General features: G+C 39.8%; 1 protein-coding gene across 4 annotated transcripts in view; it reads left to right on the forward strand.

Annotated features, from left to right (window-relative positions):
• The window catches only part of mtmr14 (myotubularin related protein 14), a 30,592-nt gene extending 13,724 nt beyond the window's left edge, over nt 1–16,868 (forward strand). The window contains exons 7-19 of one of the 4 annotated variants that reach the window (XM_079841728.1): nt 196–269; nt 391–461; nt 608–682; nt 1,287–1,353; nt 1,463–1,548; nt 1,744–1,820; nt 2,525–2,561; nt 2,798–2,868; nt 3,409–3,467; nt 4,132–4,264; nt 5,498–5,692; nt 8,702–8,860; nt 16,518–16,868. In XM_079841728.1, the coding sequence (XP_079697854.1) occupies nt 196–269; nt 391–461; nt 608–682; nt 1,287–1,353; nt 1,463–1,548; nt 1,744–1,820; nt 2,525–2,561; nt 2,798–2,868; nt 3,409–3,467; nt 4,132–4,264; nt 5,498–5,692; nt 8,702–8,860; nt 16,518–16,698 (1,285 nt within the window). In that variant the 3' untranslated portion in view covers nt 16,699–16,868. Of the gene's footprint in view, nt 1–195; nt 270–390; nt 462–607; nt 683–1,286; nt 1,354–1,462; nt 1,549–1,743; nt 1,821–2,524; nt 2,562–2,797; nt 2,869–3,408; nt 3,468–4,131; nt 4,265–5,485; nt 5,693–8,701; nt 8,861–16,517 lie in introns of all 4 variants that reach the window. The other 3 variants (XM_079841727.1, XM_079841729.1, XM_079841730.1) reach the window with 3 other exon arrangements.
• The last annotated feature ends 9,211 nt before the right edge of the window (nt 16,869–26,079 follow it).

Here is a 26,079-nt window from a genome sequence, read left to right on the forward strand (position 1 = left end):
TTTTGTACCACCACAGCACACATATCCAACTAAGTTGTAATTTGAGTCAGACTGGCATGTGACACTAAAATTCAGCATTTTTCAGCAGTTCATTTTGGACCCGGGCCACTGTTCATTATGACATGAATGTGTGTGTTAACTTAAATTTTGTTAATATGTGTATGAGATTCTTTAAAATGTTTTGTTTGTCTTCAGTGTGACTTCTTCAGAAAAGGTGGACAAGGCCCAACGATATGCTGACTTCACCCTACTCTCTGTGCCTTATCCAGGTGTAGATCTTGCCTGACTTCATGCTCATGCATGATTTCATTTTAAGGAAGAAGTTTTGTTCTATTTTACTTATTCAATGGCAGTAATCGTTACATTGGACTGTAACCTGCTTGTTTTCAGGATGTGAATTCTTCAGGGAATATAAAGACCGAGATTACACAGCAGAAGGACTTGTGTTCAACTGGAATCAGGTCTATACCAAGTACAAACACAGTCACTTTCAAATGTCTGCATATTAGGCTAGGTTGTTGTTTAAACAAAGAAGAAAACAGAAACTATTTCAATAAATAAAGATGATTTTACACTGACCATCACTTTTGGGTGCTTGTGTGTGTAGGACTATGTGGATGCTCCTTTGACAATCCCTGATTGCTTTACAAGAAACCTCAACATCAACTGGAGTGAATACCAGGTGCTCAGAGCTCCTCATCATCTTTATTGACTGTATTTTTTTAATGGATTAACAGGAATTGTATGGGTTTAAGGAAATGAGACAAGCTGAATGTAAACTCCAGTGTAAACTGGATGGCTTCACAATTCAAAAAATGTGTTGAAGCAAACTACACTGACTTGATGCCAAGGCATCATGCTTACTGATACATATTAAAATATAATCCTAGAGGGAGAGTATTGCATTGCACTGGTAGCTTTTATAGGGTTTTGACCAAATTAAATGAAAAATGTGAAAAAAGTCATTATCATAAGTAGTGTAGCTAAAAAAGGTGCAGTGTGTAATATTTATGAGGATCTATTGACAGAAATGCAATATAATATACATAACTATGTTTTAAGTGGTTTATAAAGACCTTACATAATAAACTGTTATGTTTTTATTACCTTAGAATGAGCTATTTCTATCTACATACCCTTACAGTGAAATACAGCAATTCGCAACCTCACTGCTAGATGTCGCTAAAATTTACACAGTGCACCTTTACTGGTTGATATTTTAACATAGGTTACTAAAGAATGCAGGATGGTGATCCATGGATTTATGTTCTTAAAATGTTTTTCAGTCATGGGACCTGGTGCAGCAGACTCAAAACTACCTGAAACTTCTGCTACACATCATCAACTCTGATGGTAAACTACTATACTTACACACGTCCTCACCAAACTGTACAGCAGGTTTTACTTGTCTGTATTGTTTTGGATAACTATTTGTTGTGTTGTGGCCTGTTGTGTGTTTTAGACGAGAACGGTTTACTGGTGCACTGTATATCAGGCTGGGACAGGACACCCCTCTTTGTGTCCCTGCTCAGACTCTCTTTGTGGGCAGTGAGTATCCATTATTGTCTCTCATTACATCTGTCCTAATTTTATAACTTTATTCACCCCACAGTGCTAACTATTTCTTCCCTCCCCTCCCCTCCCCTCCTTTCCTTTCCTTACCATTGTTTGTGTTGTGGCTAATGTTTGGCAATTATTAAGTTTTAAGAGTTGAATGTTTGAATTCATTTTGCATTTTCACAGGACGGTGCCATTCATGCCAGTCTGGAGCCGTCTGAGATCCTTTACCTGACTATCGCATATGACTGGTTTCTTTTTGGGTTAGTCTCATTCCTGTTTCACTTACACATCTGTGTCTTGGAATGTATTAATATAAAAAATCTGGCACATAACAATAAGCTTATAATTAATTTTCTCGAAAAATAAGAAAAAAATATTAAATAAACCACACAAGGTAACATTTAATGTTACTAAATTACCAAACTCAACTAATTAAATGCATGAACACACTGACACTGACTATTATTTAATGCACACAACTAACACTGCAAGGAATTCTAATAAACCTGGGTAGAGCAATTCTTTAACATTCTCATTTATCTTTTGGCACTTGTTTGACACATGCAGCCCAGGAAGTATGTGACCTGCAGTCTGCCATGTGACTGACTAAATTATGTGTTAACTATATAGCAGCTTTATGACGTTAATTTGTAGGAAACCCAGAAAGCTTCCCCGCACCAAGTGTTCCCTTTAATACATTTTTTTTTTGTTTATTTGTTTTTAAAAATGCAGTTTTCAATTTGCAAGCAATAATCACAAAACATGAAAGACTTGTCAAGTTGTCAAGTGTGCACATGCGTATATCTGATTTACACATTTTGTTCATCAACATGAATATAAACATTTTGCTACAGTATGTCTGAAGGGTGAATAAAAAGAAAATATGTCTGCAGGAACATCATTAGATATGCAATAAAATCTAAGAATATTCTCACTGATTGTTATTTTTTGTCCTTTTCACTAGTCACATGTTGCCTGACCGGCTCTCTAAGGGGGAGGAGGTGAGACTTCACCTATTTTATACCTACGCCAAGAATATCTGTTACTTTTGAACGGAATACAGTCTATATGATTTAGATGGTAATTATGGTTTGGTGTGCACCTTCCAGACATTGTTCATGTGTGAGAATAAGTATTAGACGAGGATTGGTTTGTTTATTGCACATATAAGTCAAGAGTTGTTTTATAAATTTATTTTGTATGAAAACAATTTAAGTTTTGATATTCTCTCTCCTAGATTTTCTTTTTCTGCTTCAATTTTCTGAAGCATATTGTTTGTGAGACATTTTCAGTCAAAAAAAAACAAAGGTAAGCTATCTGACTTGATTTTGGTAACACTTTTTTTAGAGTTCAAATCTTATATGATTTGCTGTGTATTTGCTTGGCATTATTGTATTTATATGATATTTGTATTTTTGTAATTGAGTTTTTGCAATGAACATAGCCTTAGATGCTGACATGGCATTAAATAAAACAATCTGAATCTGATCTTATTTTAGAGTTCAATTCTCACTCGTAACTAGTTGCTTATATTAGCATATATACAGTATAATGCCTTATTCTGCATTCCCTTAATCCTACCTAATACCTAAACTCTACAAAAATGACCTTACTAACTATTAATGAGGAGTAAATTGGGAGTTTATTGAGGCAAAAGTTGTAGTTAATAATGAATGTGTTTCCCATACTAAAGTGTTACCATGATTTTAAATATAAGAATTCTCTTTTTATGTCTCATGAGTATATTTAGTATATTGGGTATATAAATTTGATAGTCTTTGAATAGTGCCATCATTGATAACAAAATTCTGGCCTTTTTCTTTTTCTCTTTTCTATTGCTCTTAACAGAAGAAAAAATTCTCAGTTCAAAGATGCTGACTTCACAGTTGATGACCTCTGCCAGTTAAGTAAGTCCCGTATTTCTACATTTTGGCAGTTTTTCAGAATAGCTTCGAATTAAAATGAGTGATTTAGTGAATATTCTGACTATAATGACCAAGCAGCATATTCACAAACTTTATGTATACTATGATTATAAGAATTATCTAAATATAAATCCAAGAGTAGATCCTCCTGCTTGTGGTTGTCCCTGCAGGATTTTTAAAAATAGACTAAAGACTTTATTCTACATGGATTGCTGTTTAATGGTCTTTCTTTCTTTCTTTCTTTCTTTCTTTCTTTCTTTCTTTCTTTCTTTCTTTCTTTTTTTCTTTCTTTCTTTCTTTCTTTCTTTCTTTCTTTCTTTCTTTCTTTCTTTCTTTCTTTCTTTTTTTCTTTCTTTCTTTCTTTCTTTCTTTCTTTCTTTCTTTCTTTCTTTCTTTCTTTCTTTCTTTCTTTCTTTCTTTCTTTCTTTCTTTCTTTCTTTCTTTCTTTCTTTCTTTCTGTCTGTCTGTCTGTCTGTCTGTCTGTCTGTCTGTCTGTCTGTCTTTCTTTCTTTCTTTCTTTCTTTCTTTCTTTCTTTCTTTCTTTCTTTCTTTCTTTCTTTCTTTCTTTCTTTCTGTCTCTGTCTCTGTCTCTGTCTCTGTCTCTGTCTCTGTCTCTGTCTCTGTCTGTCTGTGTTTCTTTCTTCAGAGTCCAGAGATCGGGGTAGTGTGACAAGTCTGAGCAGTGATTTCTCTCTCATCACAGAAGATACATCTGCTCCCTCCAGTCTACTTGCAGAAGCTACAGACCTGATTACCATTGGACCACAGGCTTCTAGCGGGTAGGGCTTACAAAATAGGCACCTTATTGGTATGAATGCGCTTACACCTGTGTAAAACAAGTGCATGTTACTGGCAGCATTAGTCAGGTAGCCAGATGGAGACTATGGTTACATTTGGGTCTCTTGACAACTGGTCCTCTGAGGCGGGGGCGTGAAGGCCTGGCTCACTGTCTCCGCTCCAATTCATTCCAAAGGTGTTCTATCGGGTTGAGGTCAGGACTGTGCAGGCCAGTAAAGTTCCACACCAAACTCGCTCATTCATGTCTTTATGGACCTTGCTTTGTGCAAAAACAACCCCACAACATAATCCCCCCTCCACCAAACTTTATGCTTGGCACAATGCAGTCAGGCAAGTACCGTTCTCCTGGCAACCGCTCTCTTGAAGCTCTCTACGCACTGTTCTTGAGCTTAACTGAAGGCCACACGAAGTTTGGAGGTCTGTAGCTATTGACTCTACAGAAAGTTGTCAACTTCTGAGCACTGTGCACCTCAGCACGTGCTGACCCCGCTCTGTGATTTTACATGGCCTACCACTTTGTGGCTGAGTTGCTGTTGTTCCTAATTGCTTCCACTTTGTTATAATACCACTAACAGTTGACTGTGGAATATTTAGTAGTGAGGAAATTTCACAAACTGACTTGCACAGGTGGCAATCTATCATGGTACCACACTTGAATTCACTGGGCTCCTGAGAGCGACCCATTATTTCACAAATGTTTGTAGAAGCAGTCTGCATGCCTAGGTGCTTGATTTTATACATCTTTGTCCATTCAATGATTTGGAGGGGTGTCCCAATACTTTTGTCAATATTGTGTATGTGCGAACTGTCCTCTGTAGGTCTGCAGCACTCTACTGTGAGCATAAATATCTAGCCACAGAAAGTGGAGAAAATATATTAGGCGCAACCTGATGGAAAAAAAAATGGATGCTGCATTATTATGGTAACACTTTACAATAAGGACTCATTTGTTAACATTAGTTATTGCATTTGTTACATAAACTTACATTGAATAATTTTTTTTTAAAAGTATTTGTTAATCTTAGTTAGTAAAAAATGTAATTGTTCATTGTTTGTTAGTTGGTTAACAGTGCATTAACTGATGTTAACAAATCCAACTTTTGATTTTAATAATGTATTAGTTAATGTTGATGTTCACATTTTATGTTTGAACAAATAATTGTCTTGACAATTGCTGTTTTAAATGCTTTTGACTTATTTAGTGTTTATCACAGGAGGAAAGGCATGCCATTGTCTTCTAATTCTGTGCTTTGGAACCGACCGATCACTTCAGAGGAGCGAATACCTAATGTAATCGCTGAGGCCAGTCCTCTGGGGTCCTTTAAGTCATCAAGCTCTTCCTCATCCAACCACTCAGATCAAAATCTCACACGGACGGGAAGCACCCCATTAGCTGTACCAGGAAGGAGGTGGGTACTTGTAAAGTTTATTTTGTAGTGCTTTTGTCTGTTTTGTTTTGCTTGTAAATTGATGAATTTGTTTAGTCTGTGTTTGGAAGGAGTTATACCAACCCATTTGTGTCTTTCAGTGTACATACTTGATGATGATACCTTATGATGTTTTCACAATTAGGGTGTGTTCACACTTGTAGTTCATTTTGCTTGGTTCGTTTAGTCTGGACCAAAAAAAACCCATTTATTTCTGGTCCGCTTAGTGTTGAGATTGGCATTTTTATCACCGATACTGAACCTAAAGGCAAAGGGATACGTTCACAACCTGATTGGTCGGCTTTTATGACGTATTGCCTATTTTGAGACGGAACATCCAAAACAATGCTGTGTGCTGGGCTAAATGATCTACTTGTATGTGTGTAGCCTGCATATGATGGTATTTTGACCAGCTGAGAACTCGTGAAGAGCTTATAAAATGTGTAAAGTAGTCAAAACAGTGGCAGGAATCCCTCTATCACACACAAATGAAGATCTGCGGCAAAGAGACGTGGTTCTGATGTGATGGGCCACATCGCGACTATGACAAGAAAAAACTGGTATGCGTGAGCGGTATGTCATTTTTAGGGTCTCATCTTCCTGTTTTTGGTTCGTTTACATGTCTTTGGTCCGTGTTGCGTTCATATATTTGGGTAATATATGCTTTGGATAAAAGCGTCTGCCAAATGCATAAATGTATATTATTTGAACCGCACCAGACTTCGCTTGGAAGCAGACCTAGACCCATCTTTTTAGCCTTCTCAGTCCGTCGTTCACACTTATTCAAATGAACAGCACTAACGGAGTAATCGCACAAGGGTTCATTTTAATTGAACCAAACATGCCAAGTGTCTTCTTTAAAAGTAGTGTTAATTTTGTCACCTATTTTTAATTCAGTCTTAGTCTTAGTCCTGTGCCAAATGTCCTTGTTAGTTTTAGTCATATTTAGTCATTCACACATCACTTTTTGTTAGTCAAGTTTTAGTCGACTAAAAGTCTCGTCATTTTAGTCTAGTTTTCGTCAAAGGAAAACTCAATATATTGTGTGGCAAAATAAGTTAGATAAAATATATATAACCTGCATAATGTATGTGCCACAACACCATAGCTAACTGGTTGATTTACAGCGTAGATGCCAAAAATCAGCATTAGCTTATGAGATGATGGGCACAAATATTTCGATCTTGATTCAGTATGAATTCATATTTATATGGCCTACTCTACATATTTATATAAGCAGTTATGATCTGCAATACTTTTTTGAGCAACTAGACTGCATGTATATTGATTAAAGAGCCATACAGGCACCAGTAATGGCATTACAAGTGAAAATTTATATTTTTCCAGCCACAAAATGACTCTAATTTGCCTCTTTGCATTTGAATTCTCTATTTTAACCTTAATTAATACACTAATTGTAATATAAATAATACAAATATTAGAAGAAACATTTTTTAAGCGGTCATTAATGGACCATAGTTATTGCACAAATAGTATTTAGTACCAAAATATCTCTTCAAAATATTCAATAAATATTATTGAACTAAAATATAGGCTATTTATTTAAAAAATAGTTAAGGTGTATGGTCACATTTGACCACCAATGAGTATAAGTGTGACTTAATTAGTAAGGAATACCTGAGGGCTAAATACAAGAAAAACATTAATGTTAACAATGTTGCATCTCTACCACTCTCCATAATAAAATGATACTGTAAATGTGGTTGACGTAATAATCAATGCACACTGTGCTGTACTGTTTACCAAAAAATTGCTGCAAACACCTGTATTGTGAAGCTGTTGTGTAACTTACGCGGCTTAAGCCATTCAAATGTATTGACACAGCGCTAGAAGTAGTGAGCGCTCTGGGAACCACGTGACCGCGCGCGCCGCCGTGAGATGACAGGCTTGCAGCAACAGGAGGAGTATGAGAGAGACATGTACTGAGCAACAGCGCAAACTCTTTCGGAATATTTTGAACAGCTGAATATTCTATCTCATGATGCAAAAGTAGAGACGATTGTAGACGAAAATGAAGAGAGATTTTATCTTAGTTTTTATTTTAAGCAAAACATTTTAGTCTCGTCCTTTTTCGTCAACAATAATGCATGTTAATTTAGTCTTAGTCAGCGTTTTTGGACATTGGTGCAGTCTCGTCATCGTCTCGTCTTCGTCATGAAAAAAAAAGGTAGTTGACGAACATATTTAGTCTCGTCTTGTCTGACGAAATTAACACTATTTAAAAGAAACAATTTAGACCCCTTTGTGAACCCAAAAGTGAAGGACCAATTCCTGTTCTTGAACAAGTTGAAATTTGTCGACACATACACACTTTCATAATAATTTGAAGTACCAAAAAGCTAAAATTTTATTGGACCAACCATACTCTCCAAAAAGACCTGTCTTTTCTAACTATCGACACACGACATCCTCATCGACACGACATCCTCAACAAACCCGTCTCCTGCGTGATGACTCCGATCTTCAATCAGATAGAACAGGACAAATATTCGGAATGTTCCGATCTAATATGACTTCTAACTTGTAATGTTGCCTAAATCAATCATACACTGTTTGTTTGTTGGCCAGAGGAGAACTGGCAGCCCGACTGAGCCTGGTTTCTCCCCAAGGTTTTTTTTCTCCATTCTGTCACCTGATGGAGTTTTGGTTCCTTGCCACCATTGCCTCTGTTGCTTTTGGCTTTTGGCTTGCTTAGTTGGGGACACTAAATATTCAACTATATTACTGATCTGCCCGCATTGACACTATATGATAATTCAAATGAGCTAGATGACATCACTGTTTTCTCCAGAGTGGCTGTACTGCCAAATCAAATTCTGTTGCATTATTTTCATGTTAACACTGTGAAGCTGCTTTGAAACTATCAGCATTGTAAAAAGCGCAATATAAATAAAGGTGACTTGACTTGACTATCATTTTCTTCTTGCTCTATTAATCTTTTAATACTTTGAATGTCTCTCTCAATCTCAGACCAATAGTCGAGTATGCTCGATCAGGCTCCTCGCTATCCACAGATTATGGTAGTTGGCAGATTGTCTCAGGATGTGGGAGCATCCATGATCTTCCCCCGGTGCCCTCAGAGTCTCCTCTTCCTTTCAGCTTCCAGGATGAGGGTCCCAGTGGACGAATGTAAGTCTCATACACACTCCAACCCCACCTACTCACTGTATTCTTGTATTATCCGCTACCTGTCCTGCTGTTTACCACTAAAGTCCCGTTTCCACCGAAATTACCTGGAACAATTTGTACCAGGAACTTTTTTTCCCCCAGACCTGCTACTGTCTGCGTTTCCACTGCGGTCTAAAGTACCGTGAAGATTAGGCAAATTAGTCCAGAGACGTGGGACTGCGCGTGGCTGCTCCTCCCAGTCAGCGAAGGACAATAATCATTTTTGTGCGATACTGTCTGCAACAATAACAAGTATGGAGGAGATGCAAGCAGCGCTGCTTTTGCTAGTTATGTATTGGTTTACTAAATATGTAATTAACAAAACGGCGGAAAAGAGACGAGCACTGATACTAAAGCGTATTCTGAAAGCTCGTAAAGCTAGATTTAAAATAAGACAACGTATTATCAGCTACTACGGACATTGACCGTGAGATTGCTGAGACGCACACGCACCATCGGACAGAAAGAGCAAGACTGATATTTGCTGAACGCAGAATGAACCTCGCAAGACTTTTAAAAATGCCGGTTGAAATAAAATGCTGTGTGAGCTCAACCGATCAGCATGTTCAGCGCCCAAGTCCCACCCCCGAAAGTTCCAGAACTTTGAAAAAGGGGGAAATATTTACCCGGAACTTCATTTAGACCCTGGTTCCTGCGGTCGAAACACAACGAGTACCACCCCAAAGTCCCTAGTTCCTGGGGAAAGTTCCTGCGGTGGAAACGCGGCTTAAGATGATTTGTGCACTAGATTTTAAGTCACTTTAAGTAAGAAGGTGTTTGCAAAGATCATAACTGTAAATGCAATTTAGCCCCCCTTTCCATCATTCTCTTTTGTTTCATCCATCTTTATGGTTCTGCTTTTGTATGGTTCCAAACTTTATTTATGTGTTCTCTGTACAACAGCATTTTGGCATTGACAAAATTGTAGAAAAAAGGGGATTAAAAGAGTAATATATTTACAAAAAAAGCCAGCTTCATCATTGGAAGATGTGAAAAATTTTGTTGAATCCAAAAGAGACCAAGAAATTCTTGTTCCCTTACGAGAGTACTCTCGTATTGCGTTTTGCTAAAACGCTATGGGGGAATTCCTTTCCTCGAGATATTGAAGCAAATTTTTATCCAAAAATACCATGTACACGCAGTGCAGCTGCACAACTCTCAGCAGGAATTAGCTGCGTGCTGATTGGCTGTGCCGCTGCAACTGCAGCAACCTATGGCGAGACCGTGAGGCGGGACGGACCAATCAGGTCCTTCCAAATTCCCGCCACAAGGGGCAACAGAATTTGCATAGCCAAGGGTATATAAGACCCACTCTCGCAAGGTTAGTCAGATTAATTCTTCTTCAGCGACTTGCAATCGTTGAGCTCCGGATCGAAGCCCGCCGTCGACACGCACCCAGCGGAACACGCAGCCTGAGGATGTCGGATTCTCCGCCTTCAGCCTGCCTTCCAGCTGCGCCATCCGGCGTTAAAATATCCTTTATACTATGTATGTGTGTTTATGATGTGTGCGTTGCTGCCAACGCCACTTCTAAGAGCTTCTAGCTCTCCACCTCTCTTCTCTCGTGCCGCCGCGTGTTTACGCCGCGAACAGAGAACATTGGTCCTCCGCCGCTTCAAATAAAGCCGAGGACAGACGGAGCGCTCCTCTTCTCTCGTTCCGTCGCGCTAATGCGCCGCGGACAGAGAATGTGATACCCCCCGCCGCTCTATGGCGCCGCGGGCATACGGAGCTCTCCCTTTCTCTCGTTCCGTCGCGCTGAGAAGCGCCGCGGACGGAGAAGGTTTTCCCTGCCGCACTGATGACGCCGCGGGCATACAGAGTTTCACTCCTTCCTCTCTCATCCCCACCGCTCTAAAATGGCCGTGGACAGAGAACATTATATCCCCGCTGCGGACATACAGAGCTCTCCCTTCCTCTCATTCCGTCGCGCTGAAACGCGCCGCGGACCGAGAAGGTTATATCCTCGCTGCGCTGATGACGCCGCAGATATATGGAGCTCTCCACGCGCCTCCCTCTCTCTCCTCCGCAGCTCTAAATGGCCGTGGACAGAGAATGTTATTACCGCCGTGCTAATGGCTCCGCGGGCATACGGGGCTTTTCACTCGCTCCTTCTCTTACTCCGCCGCCCTGAAATGGCCGCTGACAGAGAATGTGATACTGACGCCACGCGGACGGAAGATGTGCACTTCTACACACGAGTGAACTCTACATAAGCTCTCCTCACTCTTCCTTCTCTCTCGCCCCGCCGCCCTGATATGCCGCGGGCAGAGAATGCTAGAGGAGAGGCATGCGAACTCAGGCTGCTGGATATACCGAGAACGCACTTACGTCACAGCCGTTCTCGCTGCAGCGCGCGCTTGCTGCCAAAGGTAAACAGCCTTATATGGCAGCGCGCGCTCTCTGCACAGCGCGCGTTCGCTGACTAGAGCGCGTCATAACACGCGCTCTCCGTCTGAGCATAACGATTTCATAAAATGGCTGCCAAGCTTGCGCCTTTTTTCCCTCAAATATCACTTCTCCCAGTTCCCCTATTCAGGCAGCTGGAGTGGTTCAACACTGTAGGCAATGTGTCCACTACATAGTGTGCACTCCTGCATAAGCACTGTTAATTCAGTGCCACAAATCACTCAATAAACCTGATATTCTCCCAGTTCCCTTAGTTCAGGTGACTGGAGATGTAACATTGCAATAACTAGCCTGTGGCCAAACATGCTCAGTTGCACATTGACGCTGTTATGCGTTTACCACTGTGAATTCGCTCGCTGGCGTACGCCGCGAATACTCTAATGTAGTGGCGCCCATTATACAGTGCGCGCCACCACACATTATTTACAATGAATCAGAGCTTTTCTAGTGGCTAGGTAGACCCGCGCCTGCAGAGCACGCGCTATCCATTAGCCCTGCCGCTAATGTGCACGTGGACTAATCCGCAAGAATGCGTCCACTTTACAGTAACACTATCTAAACACAGTGTTACGAGTTCGTCTGTAGGCAGGTGCCAACATCAAAGTTGTACCCCTACACTCAAGCGCTTCCCTATGTTCCCCAGCTCCCTGCACTCAGGTGGCTGGAAACATTATTCCTACAATCGACGAGCCCGCAAACAAACGCGCTCGCCTGTACACATGCACCATTTCCCCGGCGACAAAGCGTTCGCCGCTATTCTGCGTTCTCCGGCCCCCTGCACTCAGGCGGCTGGGAACACTATTTCCCTATTTACTATTTATGAGCCCGTGAGCAACGTGCTCTTCTGTACACAAACACAATCCCCTTGGTAAGCGCCACTTCCAAGGCGACCCAATAAGGCGTGCGTCACCATTCAGTGCACGCCGCCTCTCACAGTGCTACTAGCACAATGCATCCGGGCTAACAGGTCCCTGTTATTCAGTGACCCGCCCCACAATTAATTCAACCCTTGGCTTCGATAACAAGGTTACTCGCTTTCGCACTGTGGTAGAGACAGCGGTGAGAAGTGACATGAGTCACGTGCTTCGAACCGAAATATCAAACTGTTAAATTAAGGGAGCGGTGGAAACCGTGCACCCCTCACAGAGCGAGTCAGGCTTTTACAGTCGCTACTTCCTTGTGCCAAAAGAAGGGTGGTGGTCTCAGGCCATTCTAGATTTCAGACATCTGAACAAAGCCCTTATGAAGCGCCCGTTCAGAATGTTGAGAATGAAACAAATCCTTGTGCACATCCGCCGGGTGATTGGGTTTTCACTGTGGATCTAAAGGATGCCTTTTTCCACATACAAATAGCCCCTCATTACAGGCCATTCTTGAGATTCGCCTTCGAGGGGAAAAGTTTACTAATACAAGGTGCTACCTTTTTGGTCTATCTCTGACTCCCCGCACGAAGTGCATGGAAGCGGCGCTAACCCCGCTGAGGCTTCGGGGAATGAGAATTCTCAATTATCTCGACGACTGGCTCAAAATAGCTCAGTCAGAGATACAGTTGTTAAACCACAGATCTTGCCTTCTCAACCATTTAGAATGCTTGGGACTCAGAATCAACGTGGCAAAGAGTTTATTGTCTCCCACACAGAAAGTTTCGTTTCTGGGAACAGTATTGGACTCACTGCAGATGACCGTGCGACTGACGTCACAGCGTGCGCTCTCTGTTCAGAACCGAGCGGTTTCCCTCAGGTCCGGTGCACACATTCCTCTCAAACACTTTCAGAGGATGCTGGGTCTCATGGCCTCGGCGGCGCTAGTTCTCAGACTGGGTCTGTTGCACATGCGCCCCCTACAGCACTGGCTGAATCGCCGCGTTCCAGCTCACGCATGGCTCTCGGGCCGATTGCAAATCAAGGTAGACCACAGCTGTGTGTTGGCTCTGGCTCCTTGGAAAAATCCCTGGTACCAGACGGGCGTGAGTTTGGGCACTGTTACGAAGTGGAAAGTTATCTCGACAGATGCATCCAACCTAGGTTGGGGAGCCCTTCACGAGGGCAGGCCAGTCTCCGGTCTCTGGTCAGACTCGGAGAGGAGCCTTTACATAAACTGTCTAGAGATGAAAGCGGTCACGCTATCGCTAAGAGCTTTCCTTCCGTACATAAAGCACCACCATGCCCTGGTCCGAACGGACAGCAGGTCGGTGGTAGCCTATATAAATTGCCAAGGCGGTCTGAAAATTATCGATCTGCACACAATGGCGTAAGAAGTCCTAATATGGGCAGAGCACAATACGCTGAGAGCGACTCATGTGCCAGGCATTCTGAATTTGGGTCCGGACATGCTGTCCAGGTGCAATTCAGACAATTGGGGCAGTTCTTGGAGAGGCAAAAGTGGATCTTTTCGCCTCACAAGACTATGCTCAATGCCGAATATAATTCTCCAAGCACAAGGATGCGTTGGCCCACGAATGGCCCAACCTTCTTCTTTATGCTTTTTCCCCAATCTCAATGTTACCTCAGGTCATAGAGAGGATTAGGGAGAGCAGATGCGCTGTGCTTTAATAGCCCCGCTTTGGAGAAATCAACCTTGGTTCTCACTACTGAATCAGATGTCGGATACAGATTCGTGGCCGGTCCCGCTGAGGAGAGACCTCCTCATGCAGGCGGGACGGCAGATCTGGCATCCCCGTCCCGATCGATGGGCGCTTCATGTCTGGCCCATCAGCGTGAAAATTTATTGAATACCATTACTGAAGCTAGAGCCCCCGCGACCAGGCGGCTCTATTCAGACAAATGGTCAGTCTTTTCGGACTGGTGTAAAGCGCGAAGTCTGACCCCACAGGATTGTGAAGTGTCAGAAGTGCTTACATTTTACAAGAGCTTCTGGACGCGGGTCGTTCCCCCTCCACGCTCAAAATTATGTGGCTGCTATAGCAGCGTATCACATTCAAGTGAACGGACTAACATTGTTCGCTTCCTTAAAGGGGCTAGAAGGCTTCACCCACCTCGCCCCCTCTTCAGTCCCTATATGGGACTTGTCCAGTGTCTTGGATGTCATGAAGAGCTCTGCACTTGAGCCTCTGCATTCGGTGAGCTTTAAGCTCCTGTCACTAAAGACCGCTTTTCTGCTGGCGATCGTCAGTTAAGCGAGTGGGTGATCTGCACGCGCTCTCTGTGAGCGCCTTCGTGTCTGGAATTGGGCCAAACGACTTCAAGTCGTCCTCAAACCAAGACATGGATATGTACCTAGTGCTTTCAACTCCGTTCAGAGCACAGGTCATTTCACTCTCAGCACTTTCATCACCGATAGATGAAGAAGATGCTAATTTGCTCTGTCCTGTCAGAGCGCTGAGGATATACATAGAGCGTTCCGCTGCTTAGGCAACTGAACAGCTCTTTGTATGCTTTGGCGGCCGCACCCGAGGGTGCGCGGTTACAAAGCAGACCTTGTCACGATGGATAGTAGATGCTATCTCGCTGGCTTATGAGTCTAAAGATCTCAGCTGCCCTTTAGGCATTAAAGCCCATTCTACTAGAGGCATGGCCTCTTCGTGGGCTTGGTCTACTGGCATTTCTCTAAATGATATCTGTGTGGCGGCAGGCTGGGCCTCCCCGTCCACTTATCAGATTATAATTTAGATGTCCCGGCCTTATAGGCTGGGCTTCTTGCTGTGTACAGTTTTAACCCCTTAAGGCTCGAAAAGTCCGGTCTGGGTTAAGTATTGTATAAGTCATAGCACATTCCTTATACGGTTCGAATTATCTGGCCATTCATTATTCCTGGCCCGACTATGTCCGGTCTATACATTATATTACACGTATATCGTGTTCATTCTCATTAAGGGCTTGACTCAGGTCTGGCTCATTTTGGGACTTCTTGATATCATATTACGGGCCCACCTAGGTTGGCCTGGGTTTGGTGTCGTCGGCGTTAGAGCCGTTAAGCAAGCATGGCGTTTTGCATTGGTCCCCCATAGCGTTTTAGCAAAACGCAATACGAGAGTACTCTCGTAAGGGAACGTTTCGGTTACTAACGTAACCTCGGTTCCCTAAGATGAGGGAACGAGTATTGCGTTTTGCTTGCCATGCTTGCTCACTTGCTCAGGAGTCGCTTCAGTCGATTAACCTGACTAACCTTGCGAGAGTGGGTCTTATATACCCTTGGCTATGCAAATTCTGTTGCCCCTTGTGGCGGGAATTTGGAAGGACCTGATTGGTCCGTCCCGCCTCATGGTCTCGCCATAGGTTGCTGCAGTTGCAGCGGCACAGCCAATCAGCACGCAGCTGCTTCCTGCTGAGAGTTGTGCAGCTGCACTGCGTGTACATGGTATTTTTGGATACAAATTTGCTTCAATATCTCGAGGAAAGGAATTCCCCCATAGCGTTTTAGCAAAACGCAATACTCGTTCCCTCATCTTAGGGAACCGAGGTTACGTTAGTAACCGAAACGGTCTTATGACAGCAGCAGGGGTGTAATGGTTCAAATTACTCACGGTTCGGTTTTTATCACGGTTTTAGGGTCACGGTTTCATTATGGTTCTGTATGTCCAATAAAATAAACAGTGCTTTTCAGGTTATTTAGGTTTCTGTTTTCAGGTACAGAATTGAATAAAGTAATCAAATGTACAATAAAATTGCATATAATCTTCACGGTAAATAAAAAAAATATTAATCATTAAAGTTAGAAAAGTTATTTAGTCAAGAGCAGTGAGTGACTTCCTTGTCTTTTGTTGTTTGATTAACATTAAAGGTGCAGTGTGTAGTATTTATGAATATCTATTGACAGAAATGCAATATAAAATACATAACTATATGTTTTCAGTGGTGTATGAATACCTTACATAATGAGCCGTTTTTATTACCTTAGAATGAGCCATTTTTATCTACATACACCGCAGGTCCCCTTACTGTGAAGTGTGTATATGTATGTATATGTATGATATATTATTTTATTGTAGTATCTTGGTACCAAAGTACCTGTAGTTTTAACATCACTAATTCTGTGTATGGAAACATGACCGCTGGTGTACAACTGTAAAGATACCAGAAATGTAACAGCTGTTTATTAATTTATGATATTGTAAGATTTAAAACTACATGAAGATTATTTTCTGTACATATTGAGCTGTGTTTGTGTGAGGAAGGCACAAAAAATTGGTCGTTTACGTGAAGGGAGAGAATATGATAAATGTAGTTTCTGTGTATTCTTCTCTTTCTAGGTGCACATTTGTGCCTGAAAGGCAGGTGAGGTTGGAGGCAGTGAGGGAGTTGTTCCTTTCAGCCTATAGCTCTACAGTAGGACTCAAATCGTCATCTCCAAGCCCTTCCGGTGCCATCTCAGGCCTGCTGGAGCAGTTTGCCCGTGGGGTCGGCCTTCGCGGCACCAACGCCATTATCTGAGCCTTCCTCTGTTGCACCCATCATTTTCACTCAGCTCTTTTACACACCCCTCAGGACTTTTCATGTCTTTGTTTTTCTTCTCCTACTGCACCTTGATGTGGCACCATATCTACTACATCAGGAGTACCTAATTTATTGGTGTAGCTGTACAGTAAATCCTTCTTTATCCATTTCTTCTCCATCTCTCAGCCTCTAGTTTTTCCTCTTTTCTCGCTCTTATTTTCTCCTCTCACTTATTCCGATGCAATTCTCTACTTGCAGAAAGAAAAAGTGCCAAATCTAAATACAGGGCTATATTAAACTGACTGTTTATTTTTTCCTTTACTTTTTGAATTTTTGTTTTCTACAGACCAAATAATATGTCCATTTGTTGATTTTTCTAATTTAGGTTTTTAATCAGCGCTGCTTCGATTTTATTTTTCTTTACCCTTTCTGTTACTTATTTTGCATGTTGCACATTTGTACTGTAATAGGGAAGAATAGAGAGGGGTTAATGAGATCCAGGTAAAAAAGGGAAAATTATCACCAAGCTCAACAATGAAAAATTACACTTCAAGGAACAAAAAGGTAAATGTAGTTCGGGAGAGGGGGGTGTTTTCACACAGACAGAGGGTCTTGCTCCCCCATTTTAAGTGCTTGTTTTCTTTTAGTTGCTGACTGTCTTATACACTTAAAAGAAATTATTGTAAAATTATTCTGTTGAAATTATTGTAAAGACCTTAAGCCGAGTTCAAGATTTGAACTAAGCCTAAAGACTCAGCTGTTTTGTGTTATTTTTAGGAATGGCAACAGTTTGGGCAATGGTAATGTAAGACAATGTCATTGTCATCTTTTAATTAACCATTTTTGGATTATTTAATGAGTGTGTTATGAATTTGATTCAATTTTTGTTGACTCTAGATTATTTTTTAAACTGCATCAATCAAGTATACAAAATAGTAAAGATTATTTTTTATCAGAACTGATCTTTCAAGAGCAGCAGTCCGTGTCCTGCACTCACATTTTCTGAAGCCAAGTCATTTTATTATTAGACAAAACTTAGTTGGTCTTGTAAATGATTTCTTTTAACTTTTTTTTCTTTTTTTGGTAAATGCCTCAAAATAACTGATTTGCCTTGGCAGTATATTACAGATACAGATATTGATTCCTGTACTTATATGAATGGCTATAAAATGGCACTTGAATTCAAGGATTGAAAACATGGACTTTGTAGTATTTTGGACATAAAACCATTGTGGCCTCTTTATCTCAGGGCCTTTTATTGTGCCTTTTGATTTTAAGGAGATAGAATTCTTTTTTCATGCTTGGCTGCATTATTTCATGCAACTTTTAGATTTTGTCTTGCTGTTTTTCTTTCTGTTCGTTTATGACATAATAACGTCCTTCTGTACTGTAGCAACTTCCGGTGTTGGGCAAAATACAGACTAAAAGAATTCTTCCTTGTCAATTCATGTCTGATTTATTTATTTTTTGGGATTGAATTACAGGGTCATGCACAACGGTGGAAAATCTGTTACAAGTTTAATAGGATGTAGCATCCCAGTGATTATTTTATGAAAGTGCTTAAAAGACAATTAAACATATGTATAATACAATTGACACATACGTATAATACAATACAATCCTAAAATCCATCTATATATTTTTATGTATGGAAAAAACATTTAAACAGTTGGTTAAATAGTGTGACATTATAAATACAACATATTGTTTCCAAACTTAAATTGGCTCTACTTAATGTTGGATGTATAAACCTGAAGAAGAACATTTTCAACTAAAAATGATCTGTATAAGCAACTTTCACAATAAATGTATATAAGCAGCTTATGTACTGCGTTACAAGACAAAGGGGACTATAGTGAGAAAAACTCACTAGAAAGTAGAAAGATACAAAGCATTTGTATAAGGCAAGAAAGGAGAGAAACATATAGAACTGAAACAGAATTTTCGGTAGACTTTATCCATTTTTGCTTTGTCATTTTATTCTCTGAAATTTTCTGGGGACCTCTCAGAACCTTCTGGAGGACCCCAGTTTGAAAACCCCTGCACTAGCTGACACTATCACCAAGTTGATATTATCCATATAACCATTTTATATATATATATATATATATATATTTTTTTTTTTTTTTTCTACTAGATGTTTTCAAATTACAGACTGAATATTCATATATAATAATAATAATGAAAATGACTGTGAAGTTATGAGTGGAATGACTGATGTGTATCCATGAATGATGTTCTCATCCTCCGCAACATTTTTTAAGGACTGTTTACACACAAACACAACATTTTAAATAAATCTTGATTAAGAATTAATGATAGCTGGTAAGCAGATATCTTTATATTTCTCCAGGTTGTTTTTTTCCCCTCCAAATTCTAGTCAGAATGTGTACACAACAATATTGATTATCATTAGGCCTACTAAAACAGGCATGTTACCAAATTTAGATAAATGTTAGATTAACAATTTTATATGAAAATGTACTTCATTAATGTCTAATTTACAATGAGTATAAAATTGGCTAAATCATCATAGCTTGTCTATTGTTAGCAAAAAGGTGCATCATCCATTCTCACATTGCTACAATTTAAGGCCAATTGCGATAGAGAGAACGTCTCTGATTACTAAACGTAACAATGGTTCCCTGAGAGTAAGGAACGAGACATTTCATCTTTCTCCGAAAATGCTAAATCCTGATTGAATCACGCTATTTCAACTGCAATAGCCAATGGCGCTCAAGCCTCAGAATCTTTCTACGAGCAAGAGCATACATGTAAAGACTCTGAGAAGGTTTTACATGGCAACTTATGCTGTCTTGTTCCCTACTCCCAGGGAACCATGGTTACATTGAGTAACCCGAAAAACATTCCCTTTTGAGGTGGGTCTCTCGACATTGCATCACTAGCTGACAATTTGTAAGTAGGCAAGAGAGTGCAAAGCTCCCCAAGGTCGGCCAAAGTATCTAGTGGAGAGACTCCACCAGTCAGCTGGCAATCGGCCAAGACGGCGCCGGTGCACAGGGCTATAACCACGGTGTTAGACCAGTGAATATATTGAAAGGATAGCCCCTTTGATATGTAACATCTCATTTTCAAGGGGGTCCGCAGTTCAATGCAATGAGAAGATATTGAAGCAACAATAACAGATTGATGCACTCACAACATAAGCGCATAATACATAAGCGCAACACGGTTAAAAATAACAATGTCACAAACTCATTGAGGCTGTCAGCTGGAGCCTCTAAAATTCCAACGTAGAATGCTGCAGGTTGTGCAGTGAATATATTTGTTCAAAATAAATGACAACATATATAAAAGAGCCAGCATATGCAAAAGGGATTTCAAGGTTATAGAATGTAGCAAAGGTATTTTGTGAAGACCATCCCATTGCTAGACAAATGTCCTGAATAGACATAACTAAGACCAAGAAGACGCAGCCAAATACAGAAGTGGGCACGAACACCTATGGGGGCAGTCCGCCTGGGAAGCATAAGCCAGATGGATGGCTTCTTCTATCCAGTTTGAAAGTGTCTGCTTTGACAGGCGAAAATGACTGGTTTCTATCCACAATAAGCATGCAGCACACAAACAGGGCACAGCAAATGCTGTCAGGCCTTTCGTCAGAGATCATGCCGGGGGAATCAAACGCTTAAAGCGTTATAACCTAAGTTCTGAATGGCGTTGAGAACACTTAGGTAAATTGGGGCTGCTTAAATCGTGTGAATGAGAACGATTAGAGCTTCTCTGTACATGGCAGACCGCAGCTCCAAGGCAGAGTCATCTTATATCAAGTCAAGTCACCTTTATTTATCTAGTGCTTTATAATGTGTGGATTAGCTCACAATTATCAATTAAGCTTTAGATTTAGAAAAGCTTTTACCAAGAATACAATAAGTAAAATGTCAATATATGCTGATGAATTCCTGTTTTATATTGCTAAACCCCAGTTTACTATTGCAAGAATCTTAGAAATTACCTCTCATTTTGGTACAGGATAAACACTGGTCTAAGAGCGAATGAATGCCTATAAAGGTACGAGATCTTTATGTTGCACAAAACTTCCCTTTTAAAATAACACATCATAAATGTACTTATTTAGGAATTGAGGTTAAAAAAAGATTTTCAGTCATTATTCAAAGCTTGAATTATGGGATCACAAAGCCCATAGAATAAGCAAAGCTCACCTTTGTAAACCCAAAGCTGTAGGCGGATTGGCACTCCCTAACTTCTCTCTTTATTATTATGCTTGTGCTCTTCATACTATCATAATGCGGTTAAAGCCCACCTTTACACACTCCGCTTAGATCCAAATGGAAAGAGAAGCATGTAGCCTCTATGATATTGGGGCGGTGATCTTGTCTCCTACAAAAATAGCTAAGTTGGTCTATTATAATAACTGTATAATCCATATACTATTCGCATTTGGAAGCAGATTAATTCAAAAATTGTAATAAAGTCCTTATCTTTTCTGTTACCAATTGGAGGGAACCCCTCATTTACTACTTCTACTATGGACTCGGCTTTCACAAAGTGGAGAGACTTGGACATTCAAACTATTGGTGATCTATTTATTGATGGTTCTTTTGCCTCCTTTAGTCAGCTGCAGGCACAATACGGTTTGCATAAAAATGAAAAAACAAAACAAAACTATATTTTCAGCTCAGGGATTATGTAAGAAAGCATTTGCCTTTTCTTAATGAGGCTTCTTCTGCTAAGTTTGATGAGCTCTTTTAGGGCTTGGAAATGGGGTTAGTCACTTGATTTCTCTACTGTATAACTCACTACTATCCACAACTTCACCTTCTACACAGGGTATAATGGTGCGTTCAAATCCTCCTGGGAAGTTCGTATAAGGTGGGAAGTTCTGTTTACAAGAAAGATGGTGGAGTACTTTCTCTTCATTAATTACACAAAAATACAGCAAGGTTCTTAAAATCTACTTCCAGTAAATGAACATGTGTTTTGCTTTTTTATGTTTTTTATTAATTTATGAAGCCACTGTAAACTTTATCATAATATATTATATTGTTATATAATGCTATCATAGTTATCATATGCTATCGGTGTAAATAGAAAAGCCTGACAATATCACTGCTAAATATACCTTTAAGTATTGTGGTATTCCACCATGTTTCTCACTGACACGCCCCATTCATAAAGATCAGGGCTTAAAGAAAATCCAGAGCTTCCCACTGATATTTACGACTTTATGGTGGCCTTCATCTGCATTCAACTCATAAATACGATCTTAACGATATGACTAGAACGCACCGTAATAGATCTCAGTGGGAGCAGGAAGAAGGTGGGGAGATTAGTGACGAGCTATGGGTTAATGCATTAGAGAATATTCACTCTCAGCACTGCCTTATTCAATTTAAGATTATTCATCGACTCCAAAACAAAGCTGAATAGAACTTTTTCCAGATGTTTCCCCAATATGTGATAAATGTCAGACAGAGGAAGCTACTCTCCTGCATAGTTATGCTCTTTGCCCCAAGTTAATTCTATTCTGGACAAATATTTTTCAAATGCTGTCAGAAATGTTATATGTTCAATTACAGCCTGATCCACTTGTGGTGTTATTTGGAATCTCAGATAACCTCACTTGTTTTCAAAAATCTCAACAACAGTTGTTGTCCTATGGGCTTATTATTGCAAAGAAACTAATACTAAAGTTTTGGAAGAACACCAAAGTCCCTACTGTTAAATTGTGGTTAGATGAAATGGTAAGGTTATTACATCTGGAAAGAATATATATATATATATATATATATATATATATATATATATATATATATATATATATATATATATATATATATATATATATATATATATATATATATATATATATATATATATATATATATATATATATATATATATATATATATATATATATATATATATATATATATATATTGGATCAATTTGGTAAGATTTGGTTTCCCCTTACTAAGCCTTACTACCCTTACACTAACAGGTGCCGTGATGAAGAGATAACCAGTGTTATTCAATACACCTGTCAGTTGTCATAATGTTATGCCTGATCAGTGTGTGTGTGTGTTTGTGTGTGTGTGTGTGTATATATATATATATATATATATATATATATATATATATATATATATATATATATATATATATATATATATATATATATATATATATATATATACACTGATATATTTCAAATTTTTATTTATTTTCATTTTGATGATTATAACTGACAACTAAGGAAAATCCCAAATTCAGTATCTCAAAAAATTAGAATATTGTGAAAAGGTTCAATATTGAAGACACCTGGTGCCACACTCTAATCAGCTTATTAACTCCCAGCAAAGGCCTTTAAATGGTCTCTCAGTCTAGTTCTGTAGGCTACACAATCATGGGGAAGACTGCTGACTTGACAGTTGTCCAAAAGACAACCATTGACACCTTGCACAAGGAGGGCAAGACACAAAAGGTCATTGCAAAAGTGGCTGGCTGTTCACAGAGATCAGTGTCCAAGCACATTAATAGAGAGGTGAAAGGACGGAAAAGATGGATTAGAAAAAAGTATACAAGCAATAGGGATAACCACACCCTGGAGAGGATTGAGAAACAAAACCCATTCAAAAATGTGGGGGAGATTCACAAAGAGTGGACTGCAGCTGGAATCAGTGCTTCAAGAACCACTACGCACAGACGGATGCAAGACATGGGTTTCAGCTGTCGCATTCCTTGTGTCAAGCCACTCTTGAACAACAGACAGAATCAGTAGCGTCTCGCCTAGGCTAAAGACAAAAAGGACGGAACTGCTGCTGAGTGGTCCAGTTATGTTCTCTGATGAAAGTACATTTTGCATTTCCTTTGGAAATCAGGGTCCCAGAGTCTGGAGGAAGAGAGGAGAGGCACACAATCCACGTTGCTTGAGGTCCAGTGTAAAGTTTCCACAGTCAGTGACGGTTTGGGGTGCCATGTCATCTGCTGGTGTTGGTCCACTGTGTTTTCTGAGGTCTAAGGTCAACGCAGCCGTATACAAGGAAGTTTTAGAGCACTTCATGCTTCCTGCTGCTGACCAACTTTTTGGAGATGCAGATTTAATTTTCCAACAGGACTTGGCACCTGCACACAGTGCCAAAGCAATCAGTACCTGGTTTAAGGACCATGGTATCCCTGTTCTTAATTGGCCAGCAACATCGCCTGACCTTAACCCCATTGAAAATCTATGGGGTATTGTGAAGAGGAAGATGCGATATGCCAGACCCAACAATGCAGAAGAGCTGAAGGCCACTATCAGAGCAACCTGGGCTCTCATAACACCTGAGCAGTGCCACAGACTGATCGACTCCATGCCACGCTGCATTGCTGCAGTAATTCAGGCAAAAGGAGCCCCAACTAAGTATTGAGTGCAGTACATGCTCATACTTTTCATGTTCATACTTTTCAGTTGGTCAAGATTTCAAAAAATCCTTTCTTTGTATTGGTCTTAAGTAATAAACAAATTTTCTGAGATACTGAGATAGTTGTCAGTTATAATCATCAAAATTAAAATAAATAAACATTTTAAATATATCAGTCTGTGTGTAATGAATGCATATAATATACAAGTTTCACTTTTTGAATGCAATTAGTGAAATAAATCAACTTTTTGATGACATTCTAATTATATGACTAGCACCATATACACTCTGAAATAAAAAGGTTCTATATGGCACTAAAAGTGGTTCTTCGTCGTAATCATAGAGGGACCACTTTTGGTGCTATATAGCACCATATCTTAACATGTTCTTTATATGGTAGCGGTGCTATATAGCACCTTAGTCAGTGGTGCTATATAGCACCTTAGCAAAAGAACCGGCGAAGAACCGCTGAAGCACCAAAATTGGTGCTATACAGGACTTAAAAAGGTTCCCCTATATTACGAGAGAACCAATTTTAGTGCCATATAGAACCTTTTTTTTTTTAGAGTGTGTATATATATAAATATATCTCAACCCTTTGGGTTGACTGAACTAACTCCCAGATGGATGCGTTTTGCTTACTCCAGCATACCTGGAGTAAGCAAGGCTTGGGTTAATCAAACAAGAGTTCAGTGTATGTTTGACGATAAGATAACCTTGCTTTCTGGAATACCCCCCAGGTGTTCCTGGTTCTGGTTGATCTAATTTATGCAGCCTAACAATCATTTGACATGATTTGAATTATAGAAATTGATAATGTGTTATGTGTATGCCAAGTTAAAGAGATGCATTTTCAGTCTAGATTTAAACTGACAGAGTGTGTGTGCTTCCCGAACAATGCTAGGAAGACTGTTCCTGAGTTTAGGTGCTAAATAGGAAAAGGATCGACCGCCTGCAGTTGATTTTGATATTCTAGGTATTATCAACTGGCCAGAATTTGCTTTGCTCAAGTACTGGGGAGCTAAACCGTTTAATTCTTTGTAAGTAATTAACAAGATTATTGGGCTAATATGGTCATACTTCCTGGTTCTAGTTAGAACTAAGCTGCTGCATTTGTCATTGAGAGCATGTTGTAGTTTAGATATATTTTAAGATGGAAGAATGCAGTTATACAGATGCTAGAAATGTGAGATTGGTAACAAGATTGGTATCAAAGAGCACACCCAGGTTCCTAACTGCCGATGAAGACTTAATAGAGCAGGCATAAAATGTTAGACAGTATTGTAGGTTAAATGCAGAGGTTTTTGGTCCAATAATTAAAATCTCAGTTTTCTTTTTTTTTTTTGGTCAGAATTCAATAGGAAATTACTAGTCATCCAATTTTTTATATCAGCTTTGCATTCCGTTAATTTTGTGAATTGGTAAGTTTCATTGGGGCATGGAGAAATATAGAGCTGAGTATTATCAGTGTAACAGTGAAAGCAAATGCCATGCTTCCTATTGATATCTCTCAAGGGTAGCATGTACAGGGTGAAAAGCAACGGTCCTAGTACTGAGCCTTGCAGTGCTCCATACTGAACTTGCGATCGATATGATACCTCTTCATTTACTGCTACAAACTGATAATGATCTGATAAGTATGATGTGAACCATGCCAATGCAATTCCACTAATGCCAAGATCATTTTCGAGTCTATTCAAAAGAATGTTGTGGTCGATAGTATCAAATGCAGCACTAAGATCAAGTAACACTAATGGAGAGATACACTCATGATCTGATAAGAGCAAATCATTTGTAACTCTAATGAGAGCAGTTTCAGTACTATGATATGTTTTAAATCCTGACTGGAAATCCTCACAGATACCATTTCTTACTAAAAAGGAACACAGTTGTGAGGATACTGCTTTTTCTAGTATCTTTGACAGAAAAGGTAGATTTGAGATTGGCCTGTAACTGACTAATTATGTAGGATCAAGTTGTGTTTTGATTAATA

The sequence above is a fragment of the Gobio gobio genome (genome assembly GCF_949357685.1).
Source record: "Gobio gobio genome assembly, chromosome: 17".
NCBI lineage: Eukaryota > Metazoa > Chordata > Actinopteri > Cypriniformes > Gobionidae > Gobio > Gobio gobio.